General features: G+C 46.4%; 2 protein-coding genes across 2 annotated transcripts in view; both read right to left on the bottom strand.

The window, feature by feature from the left end:
* ano1a (anoctamin 1, calcium activated chloride channel a) overlaps positions 1–23,591 on the bottom strand; it is a 141,812-nt gene that overhangs the window by 34,644 nt on the left and 83,577 nt on the right. The window contains exons 13-16 of the mRNA XM_079496429.1: positions 21,107–21,178; positions 14,153–14,227; positions 3,531–3,732; positions 2,616–2,727 (exon numbers count right to left, since the gene is read on the bottom strand). Of these exons, the coding sequence (XP_079352555.1) occupies positions 2,616–2,727; positions 3,531–3,732; positions 14,153–14,227; positions 21,107–21,178 (461 nt within the window). The remainder of the gene's footprint in view (positions 1–2,615; positions 2,728–3,530; positions 3,733–14,152; positions 14,228–21,106; positions 21,179–23,591) is intronic.
* LOC306920514 (alpha-aminoadipic semialdehyde synthase, mitochondrial-like) lies at positions 15,601–18,390 on the bottom strand (the record flags this gene model as incomplete). The annotated part of the gene is made up of 1 exon (XM_079497313.1): positions 15,601–18,390. The coding sequence occupies one exon, from the start codon at positions 18,388–18,390 to the stop codon at positions 15,601–15,603; it is 2,790 nt and encodes a 929-aa protein (XP_079353439.1).

Here is a 23,591-nt window from a genome sequence, read left to right as displayed (position 1 = left end):
CCATATCAACAAATCAACACAAAGAAATTCAAACAGATTTTAATTTTTTTAACCGTTTGACCGCTACCATTATTCAATCCCTCCGCCGCGTCCTGCCAGGGTTTTATCGTGCGTGACACTTACTTTGAAGAGCCAAATATCCGTAATCGAATTTTACTATGAAACCTTTCCGTGTGTGTTGACGAAGCTGGTGCTTGTTCTCTCGGTCGGTGGTGGAAAAAACGCGAGTATCACAGCGCCTGCTACAGGCCGTTGAAAACGCTTGTCTGGGACAAAGCGACCCCTGCAATGTCGCTTCTGGAGATAAAGCCGTCTGAAAACAGAGCAGGCGATGTAAGTGGATGCGCGCGCATCTTCAAAATGGCCGCGGCCATTGGCTCAGAAGCATAACAGAGCTAACGAACGGTAGCTTTTAATACGATCGTATTAAAACATGCATTAAATAATACATCGCTGTTAAAACGGCTTTTCCGGGTGTGGCACCGTACGCTATTCTACGTGTCTATGTTCCTGGCAGGCCTCGTGTTAATTGATTACTGGTAGTCTGATGACTGCTACCTAACTTAACCCCTACTGTATAATACTTATACTTCATCCTACAACACTGTCATGTGACCTACAGCACTGTCATGTGACCTGTCATGTGACCTACAGCGCTGTACAAGCTTACAGCAGTTTGCACTGTGAGCCTAACCTGACTCCGCCAGATGGGGCAGCAGAGAGTACACTGGGTTCCCCAGGTTACTGTGAGCCTGCAGAACTTCCATTTTCTTTACAAACAAATTGAACTTTGTTTTGCCTATAGTGACATGCCCAAAATAGGGACGCCACATTGAAAGTGGTTGAATGCCACAGACGAATAACAGTCTAAGTCCACACTATTGATCCATAATGTATAAATGATCGATAAGGGTTCAGGACAACGAGGCCTTTTCGTGGAGGGGTCAGAATGTCTCTGGTACTTACTGTTGCAGCGCTATAGGACTTTAGATGTTTATCATGGTCCATCTATGTCATGCAATTAAATGTGTCAATTAGCTGTTAACAAATTCCTAATGGAGAGCAAGCAGAATCATCCCAGTCCATCATACAAGCCAAAGCTCTTAAATTACACAGCTATTAATTCAATGCTGTCAGGCAGAAACTTGTATTGCCACTTTTCACTCAGTTTCTTTTCATAAATCAATGCCCTACTTTGTCCTACAAGAGTGTTGCATAAAAGTAGCTAAAATAGCAGATCTACCCACTCGTAAATTGTAGATCTTGTAGTTGTGAGCTTGTAGATCGGATATTTTCACTTAAAAGGTGAAGCCATTTCCCGAAAAGTAAAGGTTTTGGACATACAAGGTTTCCACCTGACAGCGGAGTGATGCTTCCACTGTTCAGCATGTTGAATTTTCTGGCTAATTTATTTTTATTTGACTTGAAAAGTGATCATTTTCTTAATGGCTTCTTAGTGAGTTGTTTGACGACTCCATGCAGCTCTGGGGCATTTCTCACATCTAAATTGTATTATATAGTTAGTGTAGGTTGTATAGAGTCGCTGTCTGGCAGAAACATAATTAGGTTTAAATACTAGTTTTCTTCTTTCAATGTTAATTTTATGTATTGTTGAATGACAATAAATGCCGTCTGTAGCCATCCATCCATCATAGCACCTTTATCCAAGGCGCTTTACAAAGCACCAATCTGCGCATCGAGAGCAATCAGGGGTTCAGTGTCTTGCTCAAGAACATTTCAACAGTAACTCTGGGGGAGCCCGGGATCGAACTGGGAACCTTCCGGCCTCCTGAGCCACTGTATAGACCAATTATTTGTTTACAAACATTGGGACTGGGCGCACGGGTGACTGCTTCATGTAATCAACTCCCAACAGATCTCCAAACCTGTTGTTTTGGGGAGCGCTGGTTTCAGTCCATTCAACCTCCTCTTGTGAGTTGGCTAGTGAGGTGCACCCTAGGAGACATTTATACTTCAAAGCCCAACAGTATTGCGCACAGAGAACAGCTGATATACAAGCTCACATCGCATCGCAGATGCGACTGTTGTGAGCGTAGAGGTCTGCGTGCGCGACACCATCGCGGGACGAAGCATAAATTATACTTGATGGACTGCAGGTGCGCGTGCAGCCGTGCACAAATAGGCTCTGCTGCCGTGTTCATGAGCGCACCTCCCGTTCTTATGACAGCGACTGGAGGTTTGGTTTTGAGGACAACTGTTTTGAATTGCTATTATTGTTCAAACACAATAGAAACCAAGGATTTATATATTTCAAGGGCGAGAGACCACAATAAAAATCCTAATCATTCTTCCTCTACACTGGGAGAAAAACAGCACCTGAAAGTTTGATGGGGCATTTTTTACACGTGAGTGCAGTTAGAACTTTTCCATTGCATCTTATGAGAGGTGGTGTTCTTCTGCTGCCTTTATGCGCGCGCATGCTGTTTCTTATCAGTGTGACGTTGTCTGTTAAGGCGTCTATAGGCCCCCCAATAGGTCACAATGTGTCGTGGATGTGTCACATTGTGGGCTTGTAGGTCTGCTATTTTCAGCCATTATCTGCGAGTGACATAATCGCACAATGGAGCATAAATGAGGCTTTTGGACATACACACCTGCCCCTGAAGAAGGCCAGGTAGACGATGGGAGTGAAGGCGTTGACAAACTTCAACACAAAGGTCTTGAAGATCAGACGCTCCTCAAAACTCTTGTCAGTCTTTGGAACCTCTGAAAAACAACATTTAGAGAGAACACACATTAAAGAGGGGATGTAGTTGTACAGTATTTACAGTCACGATAATGGTGGTACTTCATTGGTTTACTAAAGTACTTGAGTAAACCAGTGAGTACAGTTTTGAGGTCATTTTACTTTACTTGAGTAGGCCCATTTTGCCATTCTTCATACCTCTACTCCCCTGCACTTTGTCCTCCACTACATTCATTTCAAGTTACTTTGCAGATTTACATTACAAAACATACATTAACCAATTGAGCCCTAGTTTATACTGTACTTAAAGGTATATTCAGTGATTTCACTTAATTCAAATATCACTTATTTCTTTGTTTTGTTGTGATAATCCTCCCTACTATAGAGTGTGCTGACCATATAAGGAGTTCCTCCCTGTCCCCAGTTAACCCCAGGGGTCAAAAAACCCTAGGTTTTGTTTTTGGCTAGGTGGCCAAGTCTTCATCCAATCAGGATAGAGAGGGGCCTTCCGCGAATCATGATCGAGCGGGGGCGGGCCTTGGTGTGTGTGCTGTTGGCCTGTCCCCCCCCACTGTAGTGCGTGCATGTGCACATCTTGTTACCGGGGCGGACCGGGGGTTTTTCCAAATCACCCAAATCACTGAATGCTCCTTTAAGTATTTTCTTTTTTCAGATGGGTAGGCCTATAGGTGCTCATCTGTAATAAGTAAATAACAATGGAAAACTATGACTAAATATGACGCAAATATGACACATGGTATATCTTTCTAGGAAATGCCCAAAGATAATGACGGCAGATGTGTGCCATAGTGTGTGTGCTGACCCAGCGTGGTGAGCCAGCGGGCGATGACGGCGTAGATCTCGTCCAGGATGATGATGACGATGAGGTTGATGACGGCGGCGGTGCCCTTGACGGTGGCGCGCACGTTGGAGCGTGCTGCCGGGTACGAGCTGATGTGCAGCGCCGCCTTGATGCTGATGCGGTACAGGATCACCCCGAACACGATGGCAAAGGTCACGCTGATCTGAAAGGTCAAAGGTCAAAGGTCACGCTGATCTGAAATATGGGCATGGATTGGACGTTTTTAGTGCACAAAACATGCAGTGTTACAGGTTTTTTTTGTTTTTTTTAACCTTTATTTAACCCATTCAGGCCTGACGTCGAAATTTAAAAAAAAATGTTTTCTAAATCATGACAATTTTCGGAAAGATTTGAGGCACATTTTAACGATTTTTCAAAAATAGCAGACCTACAAGTTCATAGCGCGCCACTCGGTGGCGCGCTATGAGCTTGTAGATCTGCTATTTTTCAATAGCTAAATTATAACATAATGTTTAAAACACCAAAACGGGTTCCCGCCCCAAAATGGGTTAATGGTTAATGTGGTTAAACGCTAACGTGACATGGATGCGTTCCAGGTCTCAATGGATTAACCAGTAAAAACCACATTGAGACTGAAGTCTCTTTTACAAGTGTGAACTGGCCAAGACAAGAGGCAAAATAAGTGACACAGCTCTGCCAGTAACAAAACAATACACAACAACAAAAAAACATGACAGACATACAATGCTCATAAATACAGTACCCACTACTAAGAAGCTCAAAGGGAGAACAGGAACGTTTAGTAACGCAACCAATAAGGACTAATAAATAAAAACTAAGCATTGCTTAGTAGACTAAAAAGCAAGCAGACATTTGCTATACGTCAAAGCAGGAGCAGTGCATGGGAAGTGTGCCCATGGCAATCCTTTTAAAGCTCACTAGGGGAATCACAGCAGCCAGTTTGAGTCTGGTCTGTAGGTCATTCCAAGACCAGGGTCCGAAATAAGCAATGCTTTTTTTTCCAGCCTCAGATTTAGTTGGGGGCACAACATAGCGTAAGCAAGCATTTGATCTGAGGTTGAGAGAGTTTTGGACAAGTTCAAATTTAGAACCAATGTAACGTGGGAGATTACCAAGAATGGCTTTATAAATGAGAATATACCAATGTAGCAACCTGCGAGACATTAAGGAGTACCAACCAGGGCTGGACTGGGACAAAAATTCGGCCCGGGCATTTTCGCGTGAATTTGGCCCAGACCGGCCCACCACAACCAGCGCGCAGATAGGCAACATAATATTATGTGGCCCCCCCCCCCCTGCACTGCACCGCCGGGGGGGGTCAGGGGGGGCGCTACCCCAGAATGGCAGCACGCCCGGACCTTTTCTGGTGGCCTGCCGCCTATTGGCCTGCCTGCCTGTCAAAAAAAAAAAAAAAAAAAAAAAAAAGGGTTTTTTTTTTTTTATCATGGCGGCCCCCTATGGTCGCGGCCCACCGGGAAAATGCCCGGTATGCCCGGTGGCCAGTCCAGCCCTGGTACCAACCCACTAGGGCGTACAGAGTACAGTGATGAGTCCTATAGGGGGAATTGGTTATGAAACAGCTGTCGGGCAGAAACCTCTTAATGAATGCCCTACTTGGTCATACTACAGCGTCACACAAGTGCATCAAAAGTAGCAGATAATAATAAGGGCCTGGGCCGTGGCTTGGCGGTCCAGGCACCTTGGCTGGTAATCCAGTCTGGCAGTGTGCCACGGGTTCGACTCCCGATCCCGACGGCCTTTACTGCATGTCTTCCCCCCCCATCTCTCTCCCCACTACAGCCTACTGTCTGTCCCTCCATAAAAGATTTTTAAAAATAAAGGCGAAAGCCACAACAAAAAATAATAATAATAATAATTAATTGCATTTCTATTGCACTTTCCATTCACAAGGAATCCCAGAGTGCTACATGGTTAAAAACACATAATCAATCATAGAAGGTTAAAAAGTCAAGCACAAAAAGGGCATTGCTGACACGGTCACACAACAGTTCAACACGAAAAGGCCTTCCGAAAAAGGAACTTTTTCAGGCCCGTTTTAAAAAGATCCCAGGGTCTGCTGCACTCTCAAGTCCATAGGAAGGCTGTTCCACAGGGGCGGTGCTGCCGGGCAGAAGCCCGGTCCTAGCCTGGTTAATAAACCAGACCGAATCAGCCGTTGGCAAAACATTTTTTGCCTGCCAGCGGATTAGGGTCTGGCGAGGCTCAGTAGCACGCCTCTTTCCTACAACCGAGAACAGGTCGGGCCAATCGGGACACGGTATGCAATATGGGCGGGCTTTGGTACAGTGACGTTCAATGCTTGAGACCTTTGACTGACAGTAGCTCTGACCAATTGCGTCAAAGAGAAAATGTTTGAACCCGCCCCCCGGGAAATGAAATCCAAGTGGAGCCAGCCCAGACTAATATACCGCGACAGTGTTGTGTGATATTAGTCTGGCTTATTAGCCAGGCTAGCCCGGTCCCACCATGTAATGGTGCGTAGATTGGTATTTGGAACTTCGAGTAGGAATTTATTTGCAGATTTGAGGGCGCGGATGGAGGTTGTTTTTGGGATAGTTGATTAATTTCTGTAGGTAGGTAGCAGGACCTTGTAGTCCAGGGGTTCTCAACCCGTGGGTCGCGACCCCTCGAGGGGTCACCAAATTATTTTGGGGGGTCCCCAAATTATTATTATTATTTTTTTTTCCAACTGAATGGCTGTAAAGTGGAAATGAAGAGTTTACATATAGTACATGCATACACCTTCCCTAATGATTATGGTTTCAGTATTTATTTATGGTGTATCGTCTCTATTATTAAGGTTATTGTAGCAGTCAATTTATATTGGGGGTCGGGAGGGGGCGGGGCGGGTGGTCCCGAGACGTTGCCAAAGCATTTTCGGGGGTCCCCGGCCAAAAAGGTTGAGAACCCCTGTTGTAGTCGACCTTGTAGTGGATCCAGGCTGAAACGGGGAGCCAGTGCAGTGAGTGAGAAAAGGATGTTTGTTATGTGGTCGTGCTTACAACGGACTCTCATTATGAACCTGGCAGTGCTGTTCTGGATGCATTGCAGCTTCTGAATACGTTTGTCAGGAATCCCAATGAAGAGGGCGTTGCAGTAGTCCAGTCTAACCCATTTTGGGTCAGGAACCCCTTTTGGTGTTTTAAACATTATGTTATAATTTAGCTATTGAAAAATAGCAGATCTACAAGCTCGTAGCGCGCCACCGAGTGGCGCGCTACGAGCTTGTAGGTCTGCTATTTTTGAAAAATCGTGAAAATATTTATTTCAGAAAACTGGAGGATTTAGAAGAATCTTTTTAAATTTCGAGGTCAGGCCTGAATGGTCTAAAGGAGATAAAGCTTCTGTGCATCCGACTGGGTTAGAAGGGGGCGGAGTTTGGGTTAGAAGGGGGCGGAGTTTAGAAGGGGGCAGAAGGCCCTGGGTTAGAAGGGGGCGGAGTTTAGAAGGGGGCAGAAGGCCCTGGGTTAGAAGGGGGCGGAGTTTGGGTTAGAAGGGGGCGGAGTTTAGAAGGGGGCAGAAGGCCCTGGGTTAGAAGGGGGCGGAGTTTGGGTTAGAAGGGGGCGGAGTTTAGAAGGGGGCAGAAGGCCCTGGGTTAGAAGGGGGCAGAGTTTGGGTTAGAAGGGGGCGGAGTTTAGAAGGGGGCAGAAGGCCCTGGGTTAGAAGGGGGCGGAGTTTGGGTTAGAAGGGGGCGGAGTTTAGAAGGGGGCAGAAGGCCCTGGGTTAGAAGGGGGCGGAGTTTGGGTTAGAAGGGGGCGGAGTTTAGAAGGGGGCAGAAGGCCCTGGGTTAGAAGGGGGCGGAGTTTGGGTTAGAAGGGGGCGGAGTTTAGAAGGGGGCAGAAGGCCCTGGGTTAGAAGGGGGCGGAGTTTGGGTTAGAAGGGGGCGGAGTTTAGAAGGGGGCAGAAGGCCCTGGGTTAGAAGGGGGCGGAGTTTAGAAGGGGGCAGAAGGCCCTGGGTTAGAAGGGGGCGGAGTTTAGAAGGGGGCAGAAGGCCCTGGGTTAGAAGGGGGCGGAGTTTGGGTTAGAAGGGGGCGGAGTTTAGAAGGGGGCAGAAGGCCCTGGGTTAGAAGGGGGCGGAGTTTGGGTTAGAAGGGGGCGGAGTTTAGAAGGGGGCAGAAGGCCCTGGGTTAGAAGGGGCGGAGTTTGGGTTAGAAGGGGGCGGAGTTTAGAAGGGGGCAGAAGGCCCTGGGTTAGAAGGGGGCAGAGTTTGGGTTAGAAGGGGGCGGAGTTTAGAAGGGGGCAGAAGGCCCTGGGTTAGAAGGGGGCAGAGTTTGGGTTAGAAGGGGGCGGAGTTTAGAAGGGGGCAGAAGGCCCTGGGTTAGAAGGGGGCAGAGTTTGGGTTAGAAGGGGGCGGAGTTTAGAAGGGGGCAGAAGGCCCTGGGTTAGAAGGGGGCGGAGTTTAGAAGGGGGCAGAAGGCCCTGGGTTAGAAGGGGGCAGAGTTTAGAAGGGGGCAGAAGGCCCTGGGTTAGAAGGGGGCAGAGTTTGGGTTAGAAGGGGGCAGAAGGGGGCTGGGTTAGAAGGGGGCAGAGTTTAGAAGGGGGCAGAAGGCCCTGGGTTAGAAGGGGGCGGAGTTTAGAAGGGGGCAGAGTTTAGAAGGGGGCAGAAGGCCCTGGGTTAGAAGGGGGCAGAGTTTGGGTTAGAAGGGGGCAGAGTTTGGGTTAGAAGGGGGCAGAGTTTGGGTTAGAAGGGGGCAGAGTTTGGGTTAGAAGGGGGCAGAGTTTGGGTTAGAAGGGGGCAGAGTTTGGGTTAGAAGGGGGCAGAGTTTGGAGATGTTTTTGAGATGATAGAATGTGGTTCTGCACGGATGCTTTATGTGGTCATTGAAAGTCAGGGGAGGATCAAACGTAACACCCAGATGTGTGACTGGAGGAGGAGAAGGCCAGATGAGATATGGAGGAGGAGAAGGCCAGATGAGATATGGAGGAGGAGAAGGCCAGATGAGATATGGAGGAGGAGAAGGCCAGATGAGATATGGAGGAGGAGAAGGCCAGATGAGATATGGAGGAGGAGAAGGCCAGATGAGATATGGAGGAGGAGAAGGCCAGATGAGATATGGAGGAGGAGAAGGCCAGATGTGTGACTGGAGGAGGAGAAGGCCAGATGAGATATGGAGGAGGAGAAGGCCAGATGAGATATGGAGGAGGAGAAGGCCAGATGAGATATGGAGGAGGAGAAGGCCAGATGAGATATGGAGGAGGAGAAGGCCAGATGAGATATGGAGGAGGAGAAGGCCAGATGAGATATGGGGCATGACTAGGGATGGAGCCCGAAAATCGGGTCCATTACAAATCCGGTTCGGCATTTATCGAGACCCGAGTATCAATAAGCGTTTGGCTTGTCGAGTCTGTTATCGGGTATAAGGGGGGCTGGGACGCGACGGGTGGTTGCGTGGTGCGTCATCGTTTTGCCGTGGAAGTATGGTGGAACGGGTGAAAAAGTTTGGTAACATTAAAAAAAAAAGACGAGGGGAGCTAAATGCAATAATGTATTCTACCACAGTTGTTGCATGCACGAAAGGGAGCATTTCGACAATGCATAGACATCTGTCCATAATGCATTGTATTAAACCCAAATGCGATACCTTTGCATCATGTCTGCACCGAGTCGAAACAACACGGGAGCCGTCAGCTGCTAGCCATATATGATAGCCTGTATATTTGCGGGGAGGAAGCGTAATTATAATATCTCCCGCGGATCGATTGAATAGTCTCACATAATACACCTTAGAACGCTTCATTGGCATACAAACTATCACAACTGGCCAATAAAAAGAAGGTTCTGTTCAGAATTAATTGTCTCCCATCTTTCCACAAAATAATAGCAAATGCTCGATAGTGGGCTCGATAAGGACCCGGCTCGATAAGGTGATCGGAAGGTAATTACATTCCTTATGGCGGAGTGTTCCGCCAAAAGCAGTAAGTCTGTTAATTAGACCCCTTGGTGTGGTTGATTTGTGCAATGATTCCTTTTGTATTTAGGGTTTCTTCATGGAGGCTGAAACCTTGACAGTCAAATGTGCCAATGAAAGAAATCTGTGATATAGTGACATCATCAATATCAACAAAATGGGACCCAGTGCCTCCCTGCTTGGCACTCAGCATCAAGAGTTGGATTGGGGGTAAGTCCCTGTGACATACTAGCGTCATGTCCAGGGGGTGTACTTGTACATCAAGCTGCCTCACGCTACAGAAACAGGAGATAGGCTCCTGCCCTTACGCAAGAAATGTATTTCACCAGTCTGGAATATACTGTGAATATAATTGAGAAGTTTGAAGCTACATGTTGTCTGCAGCAGACATTGAAAGTTAGTGGGTGGAAAGAATACGCTTTGTAAAGTCTATTCTATTATTGTGTAGCTGCCATTGTAAATGCAGCATAAATGTGTATATAAGTGCCACACAAACATACACTGAGGGGGTGGTAGGCTACTCAGAGACATAGAGAAAAATAAAATCAATAATACAGCAAAAAGCAGGCCACAAGAAAAACGTAGCAAATCTAACTCTGAGAGTGTACAAGTGGAACCAAATGAACCCATTTGAGCACTTTTCAATTCCAGACAGCCTTCTCTGTATCCACTCAGCTATGACCATACCCCTGGTACCCCTGCAGCATATCATCGCTGTTTGGTGGAAACCCTGTGTGTCTAAAAACAGTTACTTGTCAGGAAATGGACAAAAAGGACCTGTGCTCTTGTTAATACTTTTCATTGATTCAATATTTATAAAATGCGCACACACTTACTTAACCACTTTCACTTTCAAAGCTCTTCCGAAAAATAGCCGTGCTCGTAGCTTGTAGACCTCCCCAGACTTCCCAAAACAAACTGGTCAGGCTCCTACTTGGCCTCACCCCCCGAACCCACCTCACCCCTGCCCACTTTGACAGGCTGGAATGGCTTAGGGTCGACGACAGAGTACAGCATCTTGCAATGGGTCTGGTCCACAAGATTCAATACCCATGTACCTGTCTAGATACTTCCTTAATGTTAACAAAGTCCACACCCACAACACCAGAGGGAGTGCAACGAACCATGTACAACCCAGATTCGGCACAAACAAGGGACTAAATTATTTTCGCTCCTATGCCACCAAAATGTGGAACGCCCTACCAACAGTCATTAAGACAAGCAAATCCCTTTTGCTTCCTTTGACTCCTTCAAAACTGCTCTCAAAGGGCACCTACGGACGGCTGCAATTCGAAACTGGCCCCCGTAAAATCTGAATCCCCCCCCACCGCCCACCCCTTTTCTCCTCACTGTATATGTTTCTTTCCCATTTTACCTCCTTTATGATGAATTCCTGTTTTTTGACTATATAGAAGTGTCTATTTGTACGTCTCTAAATGTTTTGATGAATTGAACAAGGTGGACCCTCTTGTAAACAAGTGTAATGCTTAATTGGGTTGTCCACTCACAGTTAACAGTCTTTGTATTGAGTTTGTGCTTGAAATGTACTGTAATTCTGCAAACTGTTAATAAATATTTCAATCAATCAATAGATCGGCTATTTTTGCTACATTTGTGTGACATGATAACGTAGGCTAACCTCGCGTCACCAGGCTTTCCACCTCAGAAGAAAGCCTGGTCTGTGTTACAAAATTGTGATCCGGTCGGACGTAACGATATCATCCGCTCCCGACCGGATCATAAACCCGAAAAGGAATGCTGCCCAGGCTAAACGTAGGCACTAGGCAGGGCATTAATTTAGGAAAATTGCAGCATACAATGTCATATCACACACTAAAGTTTGAGCAGACAGCAATGCTTTCAACAGCACTGTAAACCAATATAGTCATAATATAGTTACTTTTAACACTCATGCCAGTAAAGCAACTTGGATTATGTTGTCAAAGTAAAAAACAAAATATGCCTTTTATCATATTTATTTCGGCATCTATGATATTCTTGTGGGAAGCTTATGCTCAGATTTTACTCAGTTTGGAATAAAGCGAAAAATGTCTTCCAACATATTTGATAAGGTTTAGATTACATACAAAACTGCTTTGTGGAATATTTCCTCCATTAAAATAAAACATTATCAAAAATGGCTAGTAATGAGTATGGAAAAAAAACATAAAAAGATAAAATATGGAGATAGGCCTAGAAGGCTTCTGCCTGACAGCGATGATTTATTTTACAGCGATGAAACCATTTTGTGTTTTTTTTCTCTTTTTCTTTTGTCATGAATTACTTACTTACTGTTTTAACATAAGTGAATGCCCTACTTTATCATACAAGAGCATGTTGCATGAAAGTAGTGAAAACATTTTCTGAAACGATAATAAAAAGGAACGGTTTTGGTCATACAAGTTTCCCAGTTTCTACCAGACGACAGTGTGATATTGTGCCGTGCTCAGTGGTGTACTGCAGGGGTTCTCAACCCGTGGGTCGCGACCCCTCGGGGGGTCGCCAAATTATTTTGGGGGGTCCCCAAAATATATAAAAAAAAAAAAAAGATTTATTTTTAAATTTTATTTTCACGATTTTTCAAAAATAGCAGACCTACAAGCTCATAGCGCGCCACTCGGTGGCGCGCTATGAGCTTGTAGATCTGCTATTTTTCAATAGCTACATTATAACAATGCTTAAAACATCAAAAGGGGTTCCCGCCCAAAATGGTTTAAGGTTATTGTAGCAGTCAATTTATATTGGGGGTCGGGAGGGGGCGGGGCGGGGGTCCCGAGACATTGCCAAAGCATTTCCGGGGGTCCCCGGCCAAAAACGTTGAGAACCCCTGGTGTACTGTACTGTAGGTGCTCACTAACAGAGCGGTTGATGATGTTTACCTTCCCTCGGACTAGAGATCATGTGTTTGATGTGACTGCAGTAAATGTCACGCCGTTTGAAATGTCAGTGTCTTTGCCCTGAAGTATACCTGGTATATGTAGATGAGACACTGTGCTTTCTGAGGACACGTTATCACGCTATTACACAAGGACAAACATTCGCCCACCGACCATTCCTTGGGGAAACTTAAATTATGGTCCAAGTGAAGGTCAACGTTCTTTAAAGCAGTTGTTACCAACCTGGTAGTCCAGCATTTTAAACATGTTGCACAAAATCATAACTTGCATTTTTGGGTATTATGTTTAGGTAAACATTTACGGATGTCAACAAAAAGTCTGTTAATGATTATTACTCATCTACAAGCTGCTTATAAATGTTTATAAATGCTTTATAACAGGTCGTTATTGTAAAGTGTTACCGATACTAATACTAAGACTAGTCTGGATTTTTCACAAAGCTTAAAAATACAATTAATTCTACAATTTAATATAATTGGTCCTCACTAATGCTCATTACAATATGGTACATTTTTGGGGTGTGGGCTGTTCAGAAACCTGTGTCTCATAGGAGGGCTGTGTGGGCTGTTCAGAAACCTGTCTATTCACTGTGTCTCATAGGAGGGCTGTGTGGGCTGTTCAGAAACCTGTCTATTCACTGTGTCTCATAGGAGGGCTGTGTGGGCTGTTCAGAAACCTGTCTATTCACTGTGTCTCATAGGAGGGCTGTGTGGGCTGTTCAGAAACCTGTCTATTCACTGTGTCTCATAGGAGGGCTGTGTGGGCTGTTCAGAAACCTGTCTATTCACTGTGTCTCATAGGAGGGCTGTGTGGGCTGTTCAGAAACCTGTCTATTCACTGTGTCTCATAGGAGGGCTGTGTGGGCTGTTCAGAAACCTGTCTATTCACTGTGTCTCATAGGAGGGCTGTGTGGGCTGTTCAGAAACCTGTCTATTCACTGTGTCTCATAGGAGGGCTGTGTCTCATAGGAGGGCTGTGTGGGCTGTTCAGAAACCTGCCCACCACGGACATTATGAGGCGCATTAGTGAGGACTAATTGCATGTGTGCGTGCGCGTGCGTGCGCGTGCGTGCGTGCGTGTGCACGTTGTCAATAAGCCATGATAAGCCATGGAAGACAATACCAGAATATGTATCTGTCTATCTATTTTTCTGTTATTGTGAATTTCCTGCAAAATTGTTACATATTATTCTGGTCTTAAACATCACCTCCCACCCTAGAAAGAGAAAAATGTACGAATTGCCATTTGAAATTCGGCCAGTGTGTGTGACTGTGTGTGTGTGACTGTGTGTGTGTGTGACTGTGTGTGACTGTGTGCGCGCGCGCGTGCGCGTGCGTGCGTGCGTGCGTGCGTGCGTGCGTGCGTGCGTGCGTGCGTGCGTGCGTGCGTGCGTCACAAGCAGGTTTCTTCTTGTGTTAGCTTTAAGGGGGGTCTCCAAGGAAAACCGGTTGGGAACCTTTACAGGTAGTGCTCCATCGATTTCATATGCTATAGGGTTCAAGGGGTTAATGTGTCCAGCGTTTCGGTCTTGGTCAGGTAGCCTTAGCCTACATAAAGCAAGTGACGGGGTGGGGGCTTGGGAACAGGGTCCAATAATAGGATAGGCAACACGGAAACCTATAGTAGAATCACAATATCAAATAGAAAGTGGAACGTGACACGTCTCCAACTGAGCTTATGTTCTGTCGCCCTGCCGTTACTTTGAATAATGTGCACGTTCTACACAATAATATACAGTATATAAGCATAAGCTATAAGAACATCTGTGACTCACCATAAAAAACATCATCACCACAACGGTCAAGTAGGCTGGCAACCGGTCTGTGCACGTCAGCTTCACCTTCTCCCCCTGGAAAGAAAACCACACGCACGCGCACACACACGCACACGCACACGCACACACACACACACACACACACACACACACACACACACACACACACACACACACACACACACACACACACACACACGCGCACACACACACACACACACACACACACACACACACACACACGCACGCGCACACACAGTATTTGTAAACCATTGAGAAGGATTATTAAATTGTACTGTGTCTGCAAAAGTGCTTTTGCTGACCAAATAGGTGCCTCTCCTCCAGTGCACACATGCACTGCGGTACACATAAGCACGCACGCACACGCCTGTCCTAGCAGATAACAGTTACATTACATTCGCACCTACAGGGAACTGGGTCAGCAAACCCACACAGTCAAACAAATTGGTTGGTTGGTGTGTGTGTGTGTGTGTGTGTGTGTGTGTGTGTGTGTGTGTGTGTGTGTGTGTGTGTGTGTGTGTGTGTGTGTGTGTGTGTGTGTGTGTGTGTGTGTGTGTGTGTGTGTGTGTGTGTGTGTGTGTGTGTGTGTGTGCGCGCGTGCGCGTGTGTGCGCGTGTGCGTGTGCGCGTGCGCGTGCGTGTGTGCATGCGTGGTTGTGCCTGTTAGCCAGCATGAAAACTGTAAGTGAACATGAGCCCTGAGGTGTTGGCCTGTTGGGATGAAACAGTGTGAGACAGAGAGATGGCACTGAAGGTGCTGTAGTGCTCATTTACACTCCACACGACACCATTGCTTGCAGACTGTGAGCTCATATAGTCTGCAAGCACGATGCAGTATAAATGTAACTTTACACTTTACAGAGACGGTCTAGTCTAGTCTCTCGTGCAGACTGTTGCCTTACTTACAGTTTTCGAATGCCATACAGGACAGGTACAATGGAAGCGTTGAAACGGTTCAAGGCTTTGTAAAGCAGATTGTCTTTCGTAATTAGTTTAAATTAGCTACAGAAGAAATGGAAATATTATATATTTTAAAATATATATTTTATTGCAGTGGTTCTCAAACATTTTTGGTTCAGGGCACCCCCCTGTCACCAAGTCAATGGCAAAATGTTTATTCTTTTTTTTATTGCGTATCAACTTTGTAGGCCCCTGTGGGCCTGAAAGGAATGCCCCTGTGATGTGGGCCAATACATACATACATGCTCATCATTGTAAAAGGCACCGCTCACAAATTATGATTGGCCAGAATGAGATGATGTATGATGATGTATGTATGATAATAAGAACGCCCCTCACTTCACATGGGTGTGATTTTTTTTACTTTATAGAACCGTGTGTTACTATGCCTTTCCTCGTTAAGATGTCACAAGGAAAACTGTAACCACCGCCGGGGCGTCCCTATGTTTTCATGCACTCCGTCTTGGTTTACTCCTGCAAGGTGGTCTTGGAGATGATGTGGAGGCCTTCTTCCTTCAGCCTCTTCAGAGCTGGTCCATAAATGTCCTTACTCATTGGAACCACCAGACCCTTGGTAGAGATGTCCCCATCAAGCACCATGCGTGCAGCGATGGCTGCTGGGTAGCCAACGGTCTTGGCCATGGCAGAGTAGCCGTTGGGGTCTCCATAAACCACCAGGCTGATGTGTTTGGTCTCCAGCTCTCCGGTGGGGTGACGAAGGCCCACGTCGCTTCGCATTACGATCATGTCTCTCTCGCCTTCATCAAAGGAGAGCCTGGCTTCCAGGTGTTTTGCCAGAGCAGCGAGGATGGTCTCGGCATGCGGTACCATTTCATTACTCAACATCCCAAACCATCTCAGGGTATCCATCTTGAAGTCGTCCCTTTCGATGTGATCATAAACAGCTTCCTCAAAAGCATCCGTGGAGGTGGAAGTGGACAAGCCGATCTGCTTACAGAGCAGGTGTTTCCAGGTGACGGGAGGTGACGTGTGTTCGAGCATGGGGCTGGGGGCTGTGCTGATAAGGCCCAACTGTACGAAACCGCTCATGGCGCTGGCGAAGCCCTTAAAGCGGAGCGTTCCTCTGACCAATGTGTGTGCAGACTGGATGCCGTAGGGCTCTGCGTACTTGGTGCTGTCGCGGTTGGGGAAGCCCTCCAGGTTCAGACCGGGAAAGAAGTCCATCGCTACCGCGGAGTCCATTAGGGCGCCCCCTGCTGGGATGCTCAGCACCCGGTTGTCCTTGAGGAAGACGGCGGGGCTGATGGTGTTCAGAAGCACTCCGTATGGACTCCAGCTGAACTTGTAGCGAAGGGGATTATCCGAGCACTCGGGGGCGGGAAGACCGCCACAGAATGAGCTGTACGACTCCACGGCGCACCCGTCGGCCTTGCCTCGGTCGATGCACTCCATGGCCAGCATGTGGTCGATGCCCGGGTCCAAACCCATCTCGGTCACTATGGTGACGCCCGCCTCCTCAGCGCTGTGCTGCAGCTCCTTCAAGGTGGGAGCCAGATAGCTGGCTGTCACCATGTTGACCTTCCTCTTGATGCAGTGCTTGGCTATTTGTGGGTGGAAGGCGTACGGCAGCAGGCTGATGACCAAGTCATGGTCTCTGACCAGAGCGTCCAGATGTCCCTCTTGACTGGTGACATCCAGCATGACAGGTATTGTGTTGGGGTACTTGGCCGCAAGCTCCTCCGCCTGGTGCAACAGCACTGACGCAACAGTGACCTGCGTCCCTTTGTCTCGGGTCAGGTACTCGATGACAGGACCAGACACGTATCCCGCACCCAGGAGGAGAACACGCTTCATTCCGCTTTTACTCATGATTTGAGCTCGCTCCCTACTTTCCCGGAGATTCTCAATGTATTCAAACTTCGGTGTAAGCTTTCCGTTGGAAGCGATGACAGCGTCTCTGACTTGGGGGCTGAAATTCTCTTCTTCCAGGGGCCTGGTAGCATCAGACGGCAGCATCTCCCATATGTAAGGGAACAGGCGATCTCCAAAGTACTCCGTGGCATCGATGGGAAGCTGTGCAGGTAAGTTATCAATTGAACACATGAGGATCCCATTGCCCTCCACGCTGTCGTGGTCGATGTGCTGGTCGGCATCGTACATACAGAAAGGTCTGTCTATGGTGGTGCACTCGGCCATGAACTCGATAGAGCCCCCCGTGTCCGCGGATATGTCACAAATGGCTAGCAGTTTGTGCGGTAGCTCCGGACAGCCGTTGGTGAATGCAGAGGTTTTTCTCCTTATCAGTTTCTGTGCGTCCAGGCGGCGGAGGAGTCGTGGTGTGTGAGGAGGATCCCAAAAAATCCCGTTGATCAGGCACGTCGTGTACGGTGCCACACTGGTGCTGAAGTTGGAGGTGTACCGCTCCGGGTGGTGTTCATATTCTAGTGGGTCATAAATGCCATCGCTCTTCCTCGTGAGATGATGGTGCCGACTCAGGACCGTGGCGTACACTTTAGTCACGTCTCCAGCTCGAGAGACGTCTTTCAACTCAAGAGGTTCAACATATTCAACGGGGAGCTCGTTGATGATGTCCTGGGCGCCTTTCGAGACGTTGCCCGTGCCAGTAAAACAAAACGTGACCGGGCCAATCGACTTCGGCATGTGTCCCATGGAGATCTCGTACCCACAATCCCTCACGGCCAGGATGGCCTGGCAGACATTCCTGTAGTTGTGAGCCATGCCGATATGCATGAAAGGGGTGTGGTGCCCGAGTGCGAGGAAGCGCAATCCTAAGCCGTGCAGTATATTAATCATTCCTGCAACGCCAGCCCACTGGCCGAACGCCACAATACGGAACCCGTTAGCATCAACCATCTTCTCGTAGTCGATCAGACGCACTTCTTTCTTCAGGAGGTCGTCCAGGAGTCCCATGTTCTCTGGCTGTGCTTTGATGGTGTGGGAGAAGAAAGCGTATGTTTTCTTGGGGTAGACCAGTTCTTCTGGGGGCCGTTTCACACCGATGATAAATGTGGCTTCTGAAATGTCCTCTTGAATGATGGCGCCTGCTTTCTCATAATACCTCTGGTTAATAGCCCTTCTGTTAGACGGCTGGATCAATACCTTATGCCCGGCGTGGATGAGCTCCTTGACATGTCGCGGTGCCAGTGGGGCCCTCCTCTCCCACGGGTTGATGTCCTCCCGGCGGATGGCCATGACACGCTCATGATGCTCATAGCGCCGTTGGCTACCGAGGCAGGCTCTCGTTGTTCTGCTCTGGTGACGTAGGAGTCTGAGCATATAATAACAATGTTCCTAAACAATATTATTTGGAGGGGATGACCAATCAGAACCTAAGTGATGTCTGCCTGTGTGATCCAGGAATGGCTTTGGGTGACTATGAGCAGAATCTAAATCCCGAAATCGTGTTCAGAGGTTAGAGGTTCTTGAAGGTAGAATCTTAGAATTGGTTATGTCATCACGTGAGGTAACCATTAGTCAATCATGCCCAAATATGGAGTTCCGTGGTCATACAATAACGCCAAGTCATCGAAGATGTATATGACATATTATATATGAAAAATAAAATAAATAAAGAATCTAATAATTTCCATACATGAAAACGAAACTTTTAAGAAGTAGTGAAAATATCAGATCCACAAGCTTTCAATGCAGCTTGAAGCGACGCGTAGAGAGCATTTAGATCTGCTATTTTCACTTTAGTTTGGGTCCCGGGCATCTAATTGTCTAATTTCTCTTTTGGGTAAATGTTGTGTCAAACCATGTGACTCCCATTGGAAATGCATTGTGAGCAGTCAATAAGTCAATAAGTCTCATACAACAAGCATACATCAATCTGTTGTGAAGGTGTGAGTCGGGCCTTAGGCCTGACTCACACCTTCATTTGTGTTGTATGAGGGGGTGGGGGGCAGTCGAAACACAGCCGAAAGCCGTACAACACAAAGGTTGTGTCAAACCATGTGACTTCCATTGGAAATGCATTGGGGCAAGATGTAAACAAACCCTTTCATACATCTAGCATGCATCAATGTTGTATGCTAGATGCGAAGGTGTGAGTCGCCCCTTAGCAGTAGCACACATAACAAGGTGTGAGTCGCCCCTTAGCAGTAGCACACATAACAAGGTGTGAGTCGCCCCTTAGCAGTAGCACACATAACAAGGTGTGAGTCGCCCCTTAGCAGTAGCACACATAACAAGGTGTGAGTCGCCCCTTAGCAGTAGCACACATAACAAGGTGTGAGTCGCCCCTTAGCAGTAGCACACATAACAAGGTGTGAGTCGCCCCTTAGCAGTAGCACACATAACAAGGTGTGAGTCGCCCCTTAGCAGTAGCACACATAACAAGGTGTGAGTCGCCCCTTAGCAGTAGCACACATAACAAGGTGTGAGTCGCCCCTTAGCAGTAGCACACATAACAAGGTGTGAGTCGCCCCTTAGCAGTAGCACACATAACAAGGTGTGAGTCGCCCCTTAGCAGTAGCACACATAACAAGCCTATTGGCAGCGTGCACAGAATCAATCAGCACGACGCAGGCTGAGGAAGTTCACGTTTCAGATGGTCAGCGCATCACTGTCCATTGGTGGTCAGGTGACTTATTGATTGAACATCACATCACACAGGGCTAACTGAACATCAATTACTATTGACATGATGACATATGCCTCGAGGAAAATCCCACCGTTTGTCGTCTTGAGAGGCCAAATATAAGGTATATCCTGTTTGGATGAAGTAGATGTATATGAGATATGTCTCTCTCTTGTCTCACTGCCTCATGAAGCCAATTAATCGAACAATCACGAATCAAGTTTATATACATAGCCTACTGTACATGGAAAGACCCAGCATTACCTTTTCTTTTTGAGGGGTGCTAGGCCCTCCTGTATTCAGCCATTAGTGAACATTAAATCCCATTGACAATGAATGGAAAGTTTTACAGTAGGCTATAGTGTCTGAGCAAATCGGCTATTTTTGTCTTACAAACATTATATTCCCATTGACAATGAATGGAGAATTTGACGCCATAGTGTCGGCTTAGTGTCTATTTTTAAGGGGCGCTAGCCCCGTCTATTAACATCTTTTGTCCCCGCCCGTCTCAAGTTTTGCCATTGATGATGAACGGAGAAATGACGTCGGAATTCCGCTAAATATGACATATATTAAACATCAAACCATTAAAGGCCATTGACATTGAAGGGACAATTTACGTCATATGTAAACGAGCAAATCAGCTAACCAATCACAGGCAACAGGCATTCTGATTGGCCAATGGCCAGTATGAGATGATGCATGATGATGTGTGATGCAGAGTAATCTAGTAAGAGAGTAATGACACTCCCGTTGACTCTCATTGTAACAATGGAATGAGGAAGTGCTCATTCTATCCCAATGGAATAGTTCCAGCCCAGCCATAGGAGCAATGTTTGGAACTATCGCCCATAGGCACCCGCTTTGCGGCGAGATCAAAGCGTGTCACCACTCTCTTACTAGATTACTCTGGTATGATGATAAGAGCTGATAATTCTTCTAAATATGACGTAAATTAAACATCAAAACATTAAACACCATTGACAATTTGACATTGAAGGGAAACATTAAATATTATTTATATAATATATATTTAATGGTTTTTTTAAAACATTGTATCATGGCTAAATGATAACATAAATTGATGTACAAGAGCGCCCCTCATTTCACACGGGTGTGATTTTTTTAATTATAGTCAACTAAATCGATTTGTCTGATTAAGAACTTAAGCTCGGTCTTATACTATGTCATACAACAGTGTTGTACAAAAATGCAAAAAAAAGCCAAACTACAACCTCACAACGCGTTGCAATGTGACAAGGAGCTTGAAGTTGTTTACCTATAATGATTTGGAAATATAATTCGATTCAAATCTATACATTTAGGGGTTTTTTTTATCAACTAACTCAAATAACTATTGTAACAGGGTGGGATTTGATTCCTAGTAACAGGGTGGGATTTGATTCCTACCGTGTCGGTGTCGTCCTCTTGCTTCTGGGTCTTCTGCATGACTCGGAACTCATAGTCGGCTCTGTAGTGGTCCTGGAAGGGACAGCGATGCATGTGTTAGCCACTATGCTACGAACCAAAACATGTGACACACAGCTGACCTGTCCTATCGCAGTGGGTATAGTGTAACGGAGAACGCAGCCTTCTCCAATACAGTAGTATGTGTGCATGTGTGCGTCTGTCAGAACCAGGGGGGATTGAGAGTTTAAAAAAACATATAGGCCTAAATAAAATGTTCCATCATATTCACTGAGCATAATGAATTGGATATGAACTCTCTCATGGCAGCTGATTTCAATCTAAAAGTTGAGTCAGTGAGGGTAACCCACTGGTCTGTTGGTGAGAGAGAGAGAGAGAGAGAGAGAGAGAGAGACACACACACACGCACGCACGCACGCACGCACGCACGCACGCACGCACGCACGCACGCACGCACGCAGACAGACAGACAGACAGACAGACAGACAGACAGACAGACAGACAGACAGACAGACAAAGAGTAAACTGTAATTGCAGCTGTGAGCATCTTGTCATGAGGAGAGCGAGGTGAGCAGAGGAGAGGAGAGGAGAGCGAGGGGAGGAGAGGAGAGGAGAGGAGGCGTGAGCCGCAGGCTGTGAGTCAAGCAGCCTCCATGTCAACTCAAGCAGTCATCAGCGGCCACAAACAACAGCTACAGTTTAGGTGTTCAGAGCCCACACTAATGATGGGGTTCAGAAGGACAGCAGCATTATATTAGTCTGTATGACGAGTCCACAGACTAAGACAAAAGGCATGAAGCGAGGCAAGTAAAAAAATATCAAACGAAACCAAGCATTACATAACAGCACGCCTCGCAATACTGCGTTCAAAGGGAAGTAAAAGACAAGTAATGGCATTATAAAAGCGCAAGGATAGCTGTCATCATAAAAGTCCAAGGATAGCTATTAAAAGGGGCACTTCGCTAACTGTCAAGCTCATCTTCATAATTGGTCATCGCTAATGCTCATTCTAAGATGCCATCATGTCTGTCTACCCACTCCGTCTCAGGGCTGTGGAGGGTTTCCTTTTCCAGGCAGGAGAAAGGCTGTAGTTTTTATAGCTTGGAATTCCCACCGAATATGTCACTGGTAGACAGGTTTCTGAACTGTCTATGCCCTCCTCTGAGACACAGAGTGAGTAGACAGAAATCATACTCTTATAATGAACATTATGTCCGATATTTCATATTCCATCCTAATTGGCTAACATTGGCTTTCAAAGTTTGCAGGATTGGCCCTTTTGAAACAAAAAGCCTCAAATCATCCAATTGCCATCAATGGTGTAAGAACAAATGGCACTTTTTCTAGTTTACTCTGATCGCTCTGCCAAATGCTTAAATTGTACAAATCAGGGCTTTCTTGAACAGAGCAGACAGGAGAGCATTACAATATTCACGCCGGCCAGCTGGTATTAAAAGCAAGCGTTTTGCATCACTTTGGCAGAGAAATGGCCGGAACTTGGCAATTTCTTTTAATGACACAAAGCTGTGTGGGTGACATAATTGATGTGGCTTTTTATTGCTGGATGTGAAAACTGCCAAGCAGCTCTCTCTGGGATGTGGTGCCAACAACCAGTACTTCTGTTTATTTGTAGGAAGTTATAATTTGTCTATGTGTTCGTGTTTATTAAGTAGGAAGTTATACTTCATCCATGTGCTAATGCTTATTCATAGGGAATTATAATGAATCCATGTATTATCAATAATTATTATTATCGTCAAAACAATAAGTTCATGTGTCAAAGAGGCTTATACAGTAACATCGGGGTGAAACTGAAACTTCCCCATCCATCCATTTTTATCTTCTTATTATCGGCTAACAGAGGTAATCCCAGACGTCCCTTTACCAGGCCACATTAGCTACTTCTAACTGGGAAATCGCGAGGCGTTCCTAGGCCAGAGTGGGGATATAATCCCTGGTCCTTTGGCTGCCCCATCGTCTCTTCACAGAGGCATCCATACTAGATGCCAGAACCACCTCCTTTCCACTTAAAGGAGCAGCTGCAGCCTGCTCTACTTCAAATCCCTAATAGGTTGCTTAATTCTCACCATTCTTACCATATCCCTATGGGACATCCTGAAAAAACTAATTAACTAATTCAGACATATCCACAACCTTGTTCTTTTAGTCATGACCAAAACCAGACGATCATTCAGTTGTCCTTGTATAATACGTAGGTATCCGCAAAGACAACCTCCTTTGCTGGAGAGAACGTGTTCATTAAAAAGCATCCGAGACATTACTTGTTAAGGTGATAGGGGCTGTATGGAGTGAGTAGCCAGATATAGCTGATGTTCTCTTGGGCAAGCCTAGGGAGCATCATTAGTTATGGAATTACAGCACGGTTTGACAACCTGCATGCACAAAACAGCTATGAAGGTAATAGGTTCTAAAGACCTAGCGCCCATACAGTCCGTATGAGCAGGCA

Source organism: Electrona antarctica (assembly GCF_951216825.1).
Source record: "Electrona antarctica genome assembly, chromosome: 3".
NCBI lineage: Eukaryota > Metazoa > Chordata > Actinopteri > Myctophiformes > Myctophidae > Electrona > Electrona antarctica.
Note: the sequence above shows the minus strand (reverse complement) of the source record. Positions and strands in the feature narration are given on the sequence as shown.